This window comes from Castor canadensis, chromosome 7 (assembly GCF_047511655.1).
Source record: "Castor canadensis chromosome 7, mCasCan1.hap1v2, whole genome shotgun sequence".
In the NCBI taxonomy this organism is placed as follows: Eukaryota; Metazoa; Chordata; class Mammalia; order Rodentia; family Castoridae; genus Castor; species Castor canadensis.
Genome location: NC_133392.1, coordinates 155162569 through 155178787, shown reverse-complemented (window position 1 = coordinate 155178787; position 16219 = coordinate 155162569). Strand labels below are relative to the sequence as shown.

The window sequence follows — 16219 nt, the reverse complement described above, 5'->3', positions numbered from 1 at the left end:
CCTACCTCTGGGAGATTAGAAATGCCTGTTTGGATCCTGGTCCTGCCATTCACAGCTATCACACTGAGCCTAAGACTTCTTTATCTAAGGACAATGTTATCCAGAGGGCACAGCCCAAAGATGTAAGTCAAAAGTCATTTCTTTTATCAAAAAGACATTTACTTGAACTGGCCTAGCTCTAACTACCAGATCCCTGACTTCTTAAGAGACTTCTACAGCAGAACAGACATGTAAACACCCGCTAAACCGGGGAAATCGTGTATGTTAGAGCAGTCATCACATTTCAGACCAGCAGAGTGCTTCACAGAGTTAAAGGACCCCCCATATGCTACACCATCTACCACTGGATGAACTGACCTTCTTCTCTGTTATAAACTGGAGGTCTGTTGCTGTTCTGAGGACTTACCAGGTGAAATTACCTATACTAGTATTCTATGTTGGAACCCAAGTAGAGGTATTACAAGAAACAAACTAAAAAGTTACTACTGATAATTTTTAAAACAGTGAATGAGAAGGAAGAGACTAGTTACAAAAAAGACTTGACTTTTAGACCTTGTTCTACTGGGTGAAATAAGAGTTATCAAATCCTTTTCTATCTACAGAATCTGGCCTCTTGCCCACAAATGGGTCTGCGCATAGCTACATTGTATTGGATAGTACTTTAAAAGTTGGATACAAACAAGGAAATGTTACTAATTTCTTTCTCCCTCAAATGATGCAAGGTTGGACCTGGGTAAGGCAAAGACAATTCAGCACAGTGGTTAAGAGAATAGGTTCTGGATTCATACTACCTAGGTTAAATCCTGGCTCTACCATTTACTAGTTAATAAACTGGGCATCTTAATCTTTCAGTGCCTCAAAGTTCATACCTATAAAATAGGGACAGCAATGATAACACCTAACAGATGAGGTTATTATGAAGAGTAAAAGAGTAAATGATTAAAGACACAAACATGCTCACAACAAAACTGGATGTGGTGGCACAGACCTGTAATCCCAGCACTCAGGAGGCTGAGGCAGGAGGATTGAGGTTTGAGGTCAGCCTAGGCTACATAGTGAGACCCTGTCTCAAAAATATAAAATAAGGGCTGTCAGAGTGGCTCAAGAGGTAGAATGCTTGCCTAGCAAGTATGAGGCTGAGGTAAACTCCACTGCCACCAAAAAATAAAATTCAATAAATAAAAGTCTTCACAACAGTACCTGACATGGGAAAGCAGTTAGCAAATGCCAGTGGTTGTTGCTATTGCTATCATTACTATTGCTGCTATTGTTTGACAAACGGCAGTCAAGAGGTCTTCTGAAGTCAGCTTAATGGGGAACTGCACAAACAGGCCACTTCCTCCCCTGCTCTTTAACATAGTCACACCTCAATTCTCTGGAGTCCACAATAACTTTGTGAATACCAGCCTCTTTCTTTTGCTGTCCACTTGCACAGACTGTCTCATTTGGTGACACTGGTCTTTGTTCACAGCACGCCAGTTTATTCATTGGAAAGAAGAGCCAGACAGATTGTCTTAAAACAAAAAATCTGCTGAAAATCTTAAAGGCATGCTTAGAGGTATATACAATTGAGGTTTATGTTTTCTATTATCACATAAATCCTGTGTTAGTATAGACAATACAACAATGACTGACATGGAAATGATTAGTACTTTCTGCAGTGCTGGTGATAGAACTCTGGGCCTCATGCATGCTAGACAAGCTGTCTATACTACCAGCTTCCAAATTATTATTTAAATTTTTTTTTTTTTTTTTTGCAGTACTGGGGCTTAAACTCAGGGCCTCACAGTTGTTAGGCAGACACCCTACCACTTGAGCCACTCCACTAGTACCCCAAATTGTTATTTTGAAAGCTGATCAAATATGATACATAGCTGGAATCCCAGCTACTTGGGATACTGAGGAAGGAGGACCATGTGTTCTAGGCCAGCCAGGGAAATACAGTGAGATCCTCTCTCTCAAAAAAAAAAAAAAAAAAAAATTAACCCAGGCACAATGGGACATGCCAATAGTTCTACTTACTTGAGAGGCTGAGAACCCAAGAGTTCTAGACTGTCCTGGGCAACACAGTGAGACCCATACCCATTCCCTCTTCCAAAAAGAAAAGATTATAGAGATTAGAGGGCCTGGAGATGTAGCTCAGTAGAATGCTTGCCTACCACACACAGGGTTGTGGGTTCAATCTCCAGTACAACAAAAAAGTTAAAAATAAAGAATACTGAAGACTTAAAAAACAAAAAGTGTTAAGTATACCAATCCCTAATTATCATTACATAATCATGTGGAAACACAATTTATATTCAATAAAATGTTCTCACAGGTAAAAACTAGAGATTCCTTTGGTCTTTGATGGCAAAGTTCATACTTATTTTCAAAGTCCTGGGTAGAAAGAAAAATTTCCTGGGAGCAAACAGGACTTCTGGGAGAATTTCTTAAAACAGAGAGAACAAGGGCTGGGATGTAGCTTGGTGGTACAGCGCTTGCCTAGCATGCATGAGGCCCTGGGTTCGATCCCAGCACCTAAAAGAAAAGACAAAAAAAAAAAAAAAAAAAAACCAGAACAAAGTTTTAAAGCAGGGTGAACAGCTGCCTGGAAGGACACTCTGAACCTGGGCAGGCTGGAAACATCTCTGCTCCAAGAGTGAGGTGCTGGCAGCAGCCTCAATAACTGTGTGGGAATACAGCGTGACTGATGACCTTGCTTCTGCTGAAGCCGCAGACCAGCAGTTAGGAAACATTCCTCCTGATCAGGGACATTCCACCACTTCCATCTTAAACCAGCAAGCATCTCTTTTCTTTTTATAGTACTGGGATTTGAACCCAGACCCTTGAGCTTCTAGGCAAGTGCTCTACCACTTGAGCCACACTTTTTTTTATTATTATTGTTGTGCTGGGTGGGGGTACACTGTAGTATTTACAAAGGTTCTTACAATGTATCAAATATATCATATTTGAATTCACCCTCTCCAGTGCTCTCTTTCATCCTCCCTCCCACTTTTTTTTTAGATAGGGTCTCACTAACTTTGCCTGGACTGGCCTTAAATTTATATCCTCCAGTGTCCACTTCCTGAGTAACTGGGATTACAGGCATGAACTTCCACATCTACACCCAGCTTGTATCAGTAAGCATTTCTTAGCAGGGTCACCTGACACTGTTCATGGGGGTAAAGTCACTTATAAGCCCTCAGTGCTCTAAAGCTGGTTATGGGTGCACACACACACACACACACACACAAAACCATGTTCAAATCTTTATAGGCTTGGCCAAAAAAAAAAACTGAATTAGCTGGGACACAGGCCTGCCCAATTCTTTACTTCTCTCTGTGGCTACTCATAAAGTGTAACACCATTTTGAAATACAAAGTGGAAGCTGCTTACAGTCTCCAGGGGTACTGAAGGCTAATATAAAATGTGGAAAATGAACTACCTAGAATTTTTAAAAGTTGCTGAAATAACTAATTATTCTGCTTAGATTCACTAAAGAACTTTGAAACTGCCTGTTTTTAGGTGGGTAGCTTGTTGGCATACATTGTGAAAAGCTAGTTACATCCCAGGCCTTGGTCATCAGAGACAATTCAGTACTTAATTGCAAAGACCTAAAACCTGGCTACTCAAAGTGTGGCCCATGGACCAGCAGCATCACATTACATGGGAGTCTGTTAGAAATGCAGAACATCAGATTTGACCTCAGACCACCTGCATTAGAGTAAGCATTTTAATAAGAGCACCTACAACTGGTAAGCCTAATGAGAACGAGAAGCTTGAAAAGCACTGCTTGAGGGCTAGTGGAGTGGCTGAAGCAATACAGCGATTGCCTAGCAAGCGTGAGGCAGAGTTCCACAAAAAAAAAAAAAAAAAAAAGCACTGCTTGACCTGCATCAGTGCTTAGTGAGGGAACTCACCAGCTTTGTTCTGTTCACATAGAAAAGGACTATGTTATTTGCAATGAAAGGCCCTACTATTGAAGCTCCAAGTTCCAAGGGAACATGAAAGGACACACTGTTCTCTACTTAAGAAAAAAAAAATTACAAGCTAGACATCTGGAGAAAGACAAAATGGCCTAAGTTCATGGTATCTAGACTTCCAGAAAAATATTTGGGCTGGTTTCTGGTTGGTTTAAACTTAGGGTAGCAAGAGCTGAAGAGTTTTGAATGAGACAAAAGAACACAGTTCTGCTTGCCAAGTCTTCTGGAAACCATGGACGTGCCTTTTGGAGGTTGATAGTGCTGACGTGCAGTTTCTTCATGGGTCCTGTTTCTACTGGTCCACTAGCCAATGCATCCCCTTGGCCACTCCTCAGCATTCGATGCTGGTAAATCAAAGGGTCCTCTTCTTCATCAGCAAGGGTGTATCCCTGCAAGCAGAGACTTACAGAAAATACCTGCAATTTCACTAGATGCTCCTGGTTTATAAAACATACATAAATTAATCTTGGGAGATTCAGACCTGAAAGAGCCAAGATTTCAAAAAGGAGTAAAAAAGTTGCACATATGCACAAAATAAACCACAAGTGGGCTGAATTCTCCATAGTAGATCAGTCTTTGTTGGTCACTCCTTGTTACTGACAAGCACTTACTTTGTAGTATACATGTAACCATGCAAATGGCAAAGATGTAACTTGAGTAAGGACAAAAGTGATTAAGTATTTAAAGCAAAGGTGGCATACAGCCTGCTGTCTACTTTTATATAGCCCAAGAACAGAGTGTTTTTTACAACATAAAGTAGTTGAAAAAATAAAACCAAAAGATTAATATTTTTCAATACATAAAGATTATAAGAGACTCAAATTTCGATGTCCACAAATAAGGTTGTACTGGCATGAAGCCAGCCTCATTTGCTCACTTGCTATATATGGCCCCTTTCAGGGTACAATAGCAGAGCCAAGAAACCACACAACTCACAGCACTGAAAAAAAAACTCTCTTCTTTGAAAAAGTCTGCCAATTCTAGTTCACATATAAAAAGACATATTCCTTAGCTAAAGGACAAGAACACCAAGGAGGAAAGACAATGGGGGCTTCAAAGCAGAAGGAAGAGTACTCACCTTGACAATTCTGCAGATGAGAACATCATAGCGCTGATGGTTGATCCGGTGTCGCACCAGGACTTTATTCACCATTGGGATGAAAATTTGGTACTACAAGGAGAAGGGGAAAGACCATTACTTTGGAGAGTGGAAAGCAGAGAAAAGAATATCACCACAACTACAGCATTGCTATTTCTTCTGGATGTTTGATTAGCTCTGTGGAATCTTCAAGAATCCCTTTTTACCACTGCAACTATAATCCCAGTCCAAGTCCCCATCGCCTTCCATCTGGCTTCTTGCAGTGGCCTCTCTACTTCTCTTTTTTGTCACTATGGCCTATTCTCCCATGCAGCATTGAGAGTAATTATTTAAAAACATTAAGACAACCACATTTTTCCTGTGTTCAAAATCCCCCAAAGACATTTAGTCTTGCTCAGAGTAAAAGCTAATGTACCTACAGTAGATAGCCCACCACAGTGGGCATCAGAGCACCCAGAGACTGCTGGGCTCTGCAGTTGGCCAGATTCTGCATTTCTAAGAAGTTCCCAGGCATGCAGATATGCTGATGATGTTTGTCCCAGATCACATTTTGGGACCCTCTGGCCTACAAGATCTAGTCTGTACCTTACCCTAACCTGCCTTTTCTCTACAACCTTAGCTCTAAGCACTCCTGTCACTCCTGAGGTGATACTTCCTGGCTGTGCTGTGAGCTTTTCCTGCCTGCTTCACCCTGTGTAGCTCCTAGTCCTTCTGTCCACAGCTTACTCTCCGGACTGGTTGTTACTGTATTTAGATTTTTAAGTGTCAGCTTGTCTCCCCAAGCAAGACATTTGCTTAGGACTCCTATTTTACCTTCTTTCCCAGTTGAAAGACAAGGGAAGACAGTGTGTCCATGGCTGTGGAGCGCAGTTCTGGGCTCTGGTCCAGTGTCCGAACAATTGGGTGAATGATCCGGGAGGCATAGTCAGTGAAGTCCAGAGACTCTGTCAGGCGGTCCACTGTCTCCAGTGCTGCCCTACAACAATCGCAAACTGAGGGCTACTTAACAATCCGCAATGAGGGAATGGCAAGGAATGGCTTCGGAGATATCATAGGTGACACAGATCATAACGTATATACTCCAGTGGGGTGGAGACAATTAACATTTCCATAAATCTGATGGGGACACTTCCAGACTAAAATAATGGCTGTTGAAATAAAAAGATGGCTTGGAAACTTAAGAAAATTTTCAACAAAATACTAAAAGCTTAATGATTGCTGGTCCCCAAGGTCAGGGTGCTTACTTTCGAGATGGCAGTGGAACTTCAGGGGCATCAAAAAGCTTCACAATAGGAGGCAACAACAAATGCAGATAGTCATCCAGGTTGGCGCCAAACAACTGGATTGCCGCCAACAGCTGTAAAAAGGAGCAAGAACACAGCAATGAAAAGTAGCCCAGGGGCTGGGCATGGTGGTTTATGCTTGTAATCTCAGTTACTGGGGAGGCAGAGATAGGAGTATCGCAGTCTGAGGTAAGCTGGAGCAAAAGGGTGAGACCCTATCTGAAGATTAAATTAAACCAAAAAGGACTGGGATGTAGCTCAGTTGGTAGAGCACTTGCTTAGCAAGCATGAGGCACTGCATTTAATCCCCAGTACCACCAAACAAACAAAAGTAGCACAGGACATGGACAGAGGCAATGGCAAGTATAATTCAAAGTTCTGTGAGGACTCTGAAAAGTCTTTACTGAGAGGCTTTGAACTACATTCTCTGTTGGCCCATTTTCCCCTTATTTCACTAGGTGACATATACTTTTTCTCTGCTTATTTCAGCTGATTCCTTGGAATCAGTTGCTGGATAAAAGAGAAAACCAGCCTTGAATAAAGCATTTACCAAGAATAAGCCATCAAAGGAGAACTCAAGAGGACTTTCAACTGCAGGCATCAAGTATCTGTATCCTGGGGTTTGGTCTTGTGGAGCAGATATCAACTTGTCACTCAGAACAAGGTCTCACTTCTTAACTGATCATCTAGGGACTTCGAGGAAGCTGGAAACCTCCCTAGAGGATCCCAGGCTGCTCACCTTGATGGAGACGATGCGGCCTGGGCTGTTGTCCTGCATGAAGACACGCAGCATGTGCGGGATCAGCTGGGGCAGGTAGAGCTTAAACTCACCCCCAAGAGCTACCACAATTTGTTCAATAAGGAGAATGATTGTGCTCTGGATTGAGGTGTTCATGACCCAGAATTCCTACAAAGGGGAAAAGATACAAGGGCAGAGTTAGGTGGCCCTCTGTTGAAAAGTGAAACCAGGAACTGAACTGTTAAAGGGCTTGCTCCAGATGAACAACTCCGTCCTCTTCTCAGTGGGCCATGGGACGCAGGTATGTTGGGTAAATTAAGGCACACTTCCCTGGGGGCACCAAACTCCCTGACTCCCCTGTGCTTTGCTCTACTGTGTCCTTTGCCTAGGCTCCCATGTTTTGCTCAGCTAAGCCCCATCTCTCTGTTTAACCCGGGCTCCCAAGCCTCACTTCTCACTTTTACTGTTTTCCTGCCATTGTCCACTTTGGGTCCCTTTACAATCCTCCTTCCCAGCACCTGTAATATTTAATTTGCTTTGCATCCTCACTCTACTAGACTGTAGAGTATTTAAAGGGAAGAAAGTGCTCTGATTCATCCCTGTATTTCCAGAATCTATCAGAGTACTGAAATACTTTAACCATTCAAACACATTTACAGAACAAATAGATGGCAAAATCTGGATGGGGGCATAGCCCAAGTGCTAGAGTGTTTACTTAGTAAGCTCAAGGTGCTGAGCTCAAATCCCAGTAGTGCCCCTCCTCCCCCCAAAAAACCTTTCAGATGACTCTAAGAGCTCTAAAGTAGTGCAAGGTGTCTCTCTACCAGAAGAGGCAATTCTTTCTGGATTGATACTGCTACATGGCATCTGTTTCCCAAGAATCTATCCACCAGGCCTGGATAGTGCCATAAAATGGGTACTTTTCACATACATGTAATTATAATCTACGGAAGTTACAAAAAATAACAAAATTGGCCAAAGGGCCCCAGATTAACCCTCAGGACTATAAAGCAAACTGGTCCAAGCCTCTGACTCCAGGAAAAGCTGTCATTTGGAATCATCCCAAAAAGACAGGTGCCTCCTGCCGTCTTTAAAATTGCTAGAGCAGGACATGTAATGTACTAGAAGCCCTCCAGTGATGGCATCACATGACCCTCAATCTCAGGGCCCCTGAGTTACTCGGCGGGAAGTCACAAAAGCAAGGGCAATGTCTCAGATGAAAGGTTTCTTTTCTGGCAGTACTGGAGTTTGAACTCAGGGCCTCATGTCTGCTAGACAGGCCCTCTGTCACTTAAGCCAGCCCAATGAAAGTCTTTTTTTTTTCTTATTATTGTTATATTATTCATATGTGCATACAAGGCTTAGGTCACTTCTCACCCCTGCCCCCACCCCTTCCCTTACCACCCACTCCGCCTCCTCCCTCTCCTCCCCACCCCCTCAATACCCAGCATAAACTATTTTGCCCTTATCTCTAATTTTGTTGAAGAGAGAGTATAGGCAATAATAGGAAGGAACAAGTGTTCCTGGTTGAGATAAGGATAGCTATACAGGGAGCTGACTCACATTAATTTCCTGTACGTGTGTGTTGCCTTCTAGGTTAATTCTTTTTGATCTAACCTTTTCTCTAGTTCCTGTTCCCCTTTTCCTATTGGCCTCAGTTGCTTTTAAGGTATCTGCTTTAGTTTCACTGCGCTAAGGGCAACAAATGCTAGCTAATTTTTTAGGTGTCTTACCTATCCTCACCCCTCCCTTGTGTGCTAAAGCTTTTATCATGTGCTCAAAGTCCAATCCCATTGTTGTGTTTGCCCTTGATCTAATGTCCGCATATGAGGGAGAACATACGATTTTTGGTCTTTTGGGCCAGGCTAACCTCACTCAGAATGATGTTCTCCAATTCCATCCATTTACCAGCAAATGATAACATTTCGTTCTTCTTCATGGCTGCATAAAATTCCATTGTGTATAGATACCATATTTTCTTAATCCATTCGTCAGTGGTGGGGCATCTTGGCTGTTTCCATAACTTGGCTATTGTGAATGGTGCCGCAATAAACATGGGTGTGCAGGTGCCTCTGGAGTAACCTGTGTCACAGTCTTTTGGGTATATCCCCAAGAGTGGTATTGCTGGATCAAATGGTAGATCAATGTTTATTGTTTTAAGTAGCCTCCAAATTTTTTTCCAGAGTGGTTGTACTAGTTTACATTCCCACCAGCAGTGTAAGAGGGTTCCTTTTTCCCCGCATCCTCGCCAACACTTGTTGTTGGTGGTGTTGCTGATGATGGCTATTCTAACAGGGGTGAGGTGGAATCTTAGTGTGGTTTTAATTTGCATTTCCTTTATTGCTAGAGATGATGAGCATTTTTTCATGTGTTTTTTGGCCATTTGAATTTCTTCTTTTGAGAAAATTCTGTTTAGTTCACTTGTCCATTTCTTTATTGGTTCATTAGTTTTGGGAGAATTTAGTTTTTTAAGTTCCCTATATATTCTGGTTATCAGTCCTTTGTCTGATGTGTAGCTGGCAAATATTTTCTCCCACTCTGTGGGTGTTCTCTTCAGTTTAGAGACCACTTCTTTTGATGAACAGAAGCTTTTTAGTTTTATGAGGTCCCATTTATCTATGCTTTCTCTTAGTTGCTGTGCTGCTGGGGTTTCATTGAGAAAGTTCTTGCCTATACCTACTAACTCCAGAGTATTTCCTACTCTTTCCTGTATCAACTTTAGAGTTTGGGGTCTGTTATCAAGATCCTTGATCCATTTTGAGTTAATATTGGTATAGGATGATATACATGGATCTAGTTTCAGTTTTTTGCAGACTGCTAACCAGTTTTCCCAGCAGTTTTTGTTGAAGAGGCTGCTATTTCTCCATCGTATATTTTTAGCTCCTTTGTCAAAGACAAGTTGGTTATAGTTGTGTGGCTTCATATCTGGGTCCTCTATTCTGTTCCACTGGTCTTCATGTCTGTTTTTGTGCCAATACCATGCTGTTTTTATTGTTATTGCTTTGTAATATAGTTTGAAGTCAGGTATTGTGATACCTCCTGCATTGTTCTTTTGACTGAGTATTGCCTTGGCTATTCGTGGCCTCTTGTGTTTCCATATAAATTTCACGGTAGATTTTTCAATCTCTTTAATGAATGTCATTGGAATTTTGATGGGAATTGCATTAAACATGTAGATTACTTTTGGGAGTATAGACATTTTTACTATGTTGATTCTACCAATCCATGAGCATGGGAGATCTCTCCACTTTCTGTAGTCTTCCTCAATCTCTTTCTTCAGAAGTTTATAGTTTTCCTTGTAGAGATCGTTCACATCTTTTGTTAGGTTTGCACCTAGGTATTTGATTTTTTTTGAGGCTATTGTAAATGGAATTGTTTTCATATATTCTTTTTCCGTTTGCTCATTGTTAGTGTATAGAAATGCTAATGATTTTTCTATGTTGATTTTATATCCTGCTACCTTGCTGTAGCTATTGATGATGTCTAGAAGCTTCTGAGTAGAGTTTTTGGGTCTTTAAGGTATAGGATTATGTCATCTGCAAATAGGGATATTTTGACAGTTTCTTTACCTATTTGTATTCCTTTTATTCCTTCTTCTTGCCTAATTGCTCTGGCTAGGAATTCCAGTACTATGTTGAATAGGAGTGGAGATAGTGGGCATCCTTGTCTGGTTCCTGATTTTAGAGGGAATGGTTTCAGTTTTTCTCCATTAAGTATAATGCTGGCTATAGGTTTGTCATATATAGTTTTTATAATGTTGAGGTACTTTCCTTCTATTCCTAGTTTTCTTAGAGCTTTTATCATGAAATGGTGTTGGATCTTATCAAAGGCTTTTTCTGCATCTATTGAGATGATCAAGTGGTTTTTGTCTTTGCTTCTGTTAATGTGGTTTATTATGTTTATTGATTTTCGTATGTTGAACCACTCCTGCATCCCTGGGATGAAGCCTACTTGGTCGTGGTGAATGATCTTTTTGATGTGTTCTTGAATTAGGTTTGCCATTATTTTGTTGAGGATTTTTGCGTCAATGTTCATTAAGGAGATTGGCCTATAGTTCTCCTTTTTGGAGGTGTCTTTGCCTGGTTTTGGGATAAGTGTAATACTGGCTTCATAAAATGTGTTAGGCAGTTTTCCTTCCCTTTCTATTTTGTGGAACAGTTTAAGGAGGGTTGGTATCAGTCCTTCTTTAAAGGTCTGATAGAATTCAGCAGAGAATCCATCAGGTACTGGACTTTTCTTTTTGGGGAGACTCTTGATTGCTGCTTCAATAATGATAGTCTTTATAGAAGAATAAAGTACTTTTATTTTTAAAAAATTTGTTTTGGATAGGAGGAGGTGGCACAAACAATGTATATACATGTGAGTAAATGTAAAAATGAAAAACTCTCCAGGTGACCCAGACAATATGCTGGGATCAAAAATAAAATAAAATAATTTTTTTAAGGCATTAACAATTTAGAATGTGAAAATCAAACTGGAAGATGCTGGTACAACTTACTTTCTGATGGGAGGAAGTATTCTCTCTAGATAAAAAGCAATGTCAAAGAAACACCACAGATTTTCAGCCCCAGCTTGTCTGATGTTCATCATTTGGAGCACAGTCTGTGTTCTTCACAGAAAGTCCGCCTGCCTCCCAACTGCATTATCACGGCTCCTCACGGGGTTTCCATACTCAAAGAGGCCAGCAGCCTGCCTGGAGATCTGGGCTGGACCACTGCTCAGGGATTAGTCTTTTCCTGGGCTCAGGGGAGCTCATTAAAATGCCCAAGATCAGCAGCCACAGGAAGAGCCCCTGCTGCACCTTCTCCGTCTGGGATGAAATGAAAGCTATATTCTGCAGGTGAGGCTCCCTGCCTCAAAACCCTTTTTGGGGAGAATGAACCAAAGGTCACTTCTGCTTCCTACTCTGAGTACAGTGCTTTCTCCCTGTATCTCCTCTCTCTAAGACCATCCATTAGGTGTTTTAGCATTTGCCCTAAATCTTCCTTGAACAGAGGCCTCCGTGTAAGACAAGGGTGTAGGGCTGCTTTTAATGATTCATACATGGAGGAATTTTTTAGTTCTGAGACCCAAGTGCTAAGAAGTTCCATTTGGGAGTCCAGCCATTTTGATTTTGGCCCTGCTGCTTCCTCCAAGCTGACTATAAAGGTCTGGAGTGGAAGAACAGAAGTCATAATCCAACTCTCCAAGCACACAGCCATACCTGTAAAGTAAACTTCCCAACAGAATCATTTAAATTATATAGAACAGTAGGAAAATGATATTGCTATCATCTTCCAGCACCTGCTTAACGCATGCAATAAACCCTGGGCTCTGCACCCTTTCTAGGGTACACAGTGATAAAAAAGTGACATTCATGTTTTTGGAGGTCACAGGGCATAGCATCACCTTGGTCCTCAGTGCCTAACAGTACACTGTAGTACTTAACAGGCCTAGGAAAACCCAATTCACAATCCTCTCTTCAGGCTATGGTTTTACGGGCAGTAAGGAAGAGGGGTTTTGTGGGAATAGAAAAGCACTATTGTGATATTAAAGTGAAATTGCTTTGTTGTGTGTGAGGGAATTAACTCAAGAATTTCTCTGGCAGCATAATTACTCCAAGATTCCTCCTCAGACTCCATAACTTACATTCTCATACCTGGGAGGAGCAACAGCTCCTCGTCCTCTCCTCCTCAGAATTGAGTGAGCTACTTTGTGCTACTCTTTATACTCAGGTTATAACAGCTCCTCAGTGACCCATGAAGAAAATGTCCACATTATCCAAATTTGCGTCTGAGTGTCCCTTGACGCAAACACAGGTGAACAGGTAAAGCATGAACTTCTACTCACTCTCATGAGGGTGACTATTTCATCCATATAAGGTCTGATGTGGCTCTTCACAAAGGACACCAACATTCCCAGCTGTTGGAACAGAAACTGAAATGGAAAAGAGGTTAGCAAGTTGGCACCACAAAGGATGCAGAACTAAAAGTTAAATTAAAAGGACACAAATTTCTAAAATTTGAAAAAACCAGAAACAAATGTTTGACTATAAACTAATTTGGCTGCATACTGCTCAGGAAAACAATTTCAAGTGACTTTATTTTTGTGGTCCTCGGGCTTGAACCCAGGGTCTCATGCATGGTAGGCAAGTGTTCTATCACTGAGCTACATCTCCAAGCCCCTTGACTGACTTTAAACACAGTATTTCTGTTGAACATCCTAAGAACAGTCTTACACTGCAAAACAGTCTTACACTGCATCTTTTGATGTTGATATTGGCCATTTGCTGTTTATACCTCTACGGATAAATACATGTCATGTGCTCTCACTAAAAGAAACCAGAGTTCCTTGGAAGTGGCTATACCTAGGCTTGAATGAAATGTTCTTGATATTAGAATATTTTTTGTGGTGCTGGGGAGCAAACGCAGGGCATCTTGCATGCTAAACACACTCTATCACTGAACTACATCCTAAGCCCAGAATTTTTTTTCTGCTGGAAAGCAAGAAAGTAATAAAGGCTAAGTCCACTGGGCTAAGGCAAAAAGCACATGACAGCCAGGGTGACTGGGTAATTAAACTGCAAGAAAAAACAGCACCTGCAATGAACAGAAATACCTCATTTCCTATATAGATATCTATGTGTACATGGGTGTGTATGTGTGCAATGAATGGAGGGGGTGGTACCTGGCGTAGCTTTCAAAGTTTGCTAGGGATTTGACTCATTATAGTGAGAAATTAGTAAGTAAAGGGAAAGAACCATGCATTTACTCTGCCTTTTCTATACTTTATACTAAATAAACGGTTAATTATGCAAAGCTCTTTATAGATAATTTCTAGATAACAAATTCAGAAGGAATAATATATTTAGAAAGTCAGCATTTAGGGGCTGAGGATGTAGCTCAGTGGTAAGAGTGCTTGCTAGTACACATAAGACTCTCACTTCAATCCCCAGTATCAGGAAAAAAAAAAAAAAAAGATGGGAAATGGCATTCTTTGGAGAAAGAATTCACATAGCTATGTTAATATTAGGCAAAATAAAATAAAAAGGGTCAGTTAACAGTGACCAGAGTTTCAGTTTATCAGGAAGAGAGGGTAAATTTGCATGCATCTGGTAATACAACCTCAAAAATATATAAAACAGAATTGATGGGATTATGAGAAAACTGTAAATCCACCATAAAAGGAGATCCTTAATCTCACTTCTCTCAGTAATTGATAGATTTAGCAAACAAAAACTTAACAAGAACAGAAAAGATTTAGACACAGTACACAGCACGTTCAATCTAATGACGTATGTAGAATCACAAGAACACACTACTCCCAAGAATATAGGAAACATGAAAATCGACGAGGCACTAGACCATTAAGGCAGCTATGCAAACATCCACAATCAACACAATGCAATTAAGTAGAAATCAGTACCAAAAAGAAAAATTTTAAACCTTCCAAGTTTTCAAATAAAAAACCCACTTCTAAATAACGCAAGGGAGAAAAAATACATAACAAGCTTAGAAAATACTTGTGTTGTTAAGTAAAAGAAGCTAGGCACGAAAGACCACGTATTCTATGATCGCGACTGTATGAAACATCAAGAGAAGCAAATCTATAGAGACAAAAGTAGATTAGTGGTTGCCTAGGGATGCAGTAGGAATGAAAGATGATTGCAAATGGGCAGGAAGTATCTGGCAACAGGGATGGAAATTTTCTAAAATTAGAATGTTAGTGATGATTGTGTAGCTCTGTAAATGTATTAAAAACCAATGAATTTTACACATAAGAAAGATGAATTCTTTTATTCTTTTTTTTCTAAAGGATGAATTCTAAAGTATCTAAGTTTTAAAAAGTTTTAGAGTGCAGCTATGCAATATGTGAGTAAAATTTACAGCCATAACAGGTTGCATTAGAAAAGAAGAAAGATCAACAATTAATGATACAATTTTTTTTCAAGTTCTGGAGTTCACACACAAGGCCTTGAACTTGTCAAGCAGGTGCTCTACTGCTCTCCACTTGAGCCACCCTCAGCCTTTCTGCTTTATCTCATTTTCAAATAGGGTCTTGCATCTATGCCTGGCTGGCTGGGACCTCACTCCTCCTACTGATACTTGCAGAGTAGCTGGGATTACAGGCATGTACCACCTCACCCATCTTTTATTGGTTGAGATGAGGTCTCAAGAACTTTTTACTCAGTATGGCCTCAATCCGTGATCCTTCTGATCTCTGCTTCCTGAATACCTAGGATTAGAGGCAGAAAATTTTTTTGCAAAAAAAAAAAAGCAGTGGCTCAAAAGGTAGAGCACCTGCCTAGGAGGTGTGAAGCCCTAACTTCAAACCCCAGTACCACCAAAAACAAAAAACAAAACAAAACAGAAAAAGGAGTCGGGGGCAGAGGTAATATGAGGAAAGCAAAAATAAAGAGCAGATTCAGATTAATGTGCTAGGGGCATCTCAAGTGGCAGAGCACCTACCTAGCAAGCTTGAGGCTCTGACTTCAAACTTAAATACCACCAAAAAGAAAAGTAAAAAAAACAGCCAATTACTGAAATAGAAAACAAAGATACGAGAGAAATCAACAAAGGCAAAAGTTGGCTCTCTGAAAAAGGAAAAATACTAATACAAATCTATAGTAAGAAATTCAATTCATGACACAATTTTTATCATTTAAATAAGTTTCCTAGAAAATGTGACAGAAACTCTTTCCAAGGACTTCTAAAAAGAAGCTGGGCGTGGTGACACATACCTATAATCCCAACATGCAAGAGGTCAAGACGGGAGGATCATGAGTCCCAGGCCAGCCTGGGCTATGTAGTGAAACCCTGTCTCAAAAACCAAAATGAAAAAGCTAAACAGAGCTCCGCACTTACAGTTACAAAAAAAATCAGAGACCAATTCTATTCAAAAACAAATGCAAAAATCTAAAACTGAATATTGATGTAAAGTCAGTATGCTAAAAGATAACAAAAGGGCTTTTTGTATTCTTTTCTTTGTTTTGTTGCAGAGCTGGGGATTGAACCCCAGGCCTTGCATATGGTAGGCAGGTGTTCTACCAGTAAGCTATATTCCTAGTCCCCCAAGGTGGTTTTAACATAAGAATGCATAGCTGTTTCAACATTAGAACAGACATCAATGTAATGGAACATACTGACACACTGAA

At 40.6% G+C, this 16219-nt stretch overlaps 1 protein-coding gene across 2 annotated transcripts in view; it reads right to left on the bottom strand.

The window, feature by feature from the left end:
* Mtor (mechanistic target of rapamycin kinase) overlaps positions 1 to 16219 on the bottom strand; it is a 123938-nt gene that overhangs the window by 78856 nt on the left and 28863 nt on the right. For both annotated transcript variants that reach the window (XM_020168600.2, XM_074081357.1), the window contains exons 20-25: positions 12916 to 13002; positions 7087 to 7254; positions 6309 to 6421; positions 5878 to 6040; positions 5044 to 5136; positions 4208 to 4354 (exon numbers count right to left, since the gene is read on the bottom strand). In XM_020168600.2, the coding sequence (XP_020024189.2) occupies positions 4208 to 4354; positions 5044 to 5136; positions 5878 to 6040; positions 6309 to 6421; positions 7087 to 7254; positions 12916 to 13002 (771 nt within the window). The remainder of the gene's footprint in view (positions 1 to 4207; positions 4355 to 5043; positions 5137 to 5877; positions 6041 to 6308; positions 6422 to 7086; positions 7255 to 12915; positions 13003 to 16219) is intronic.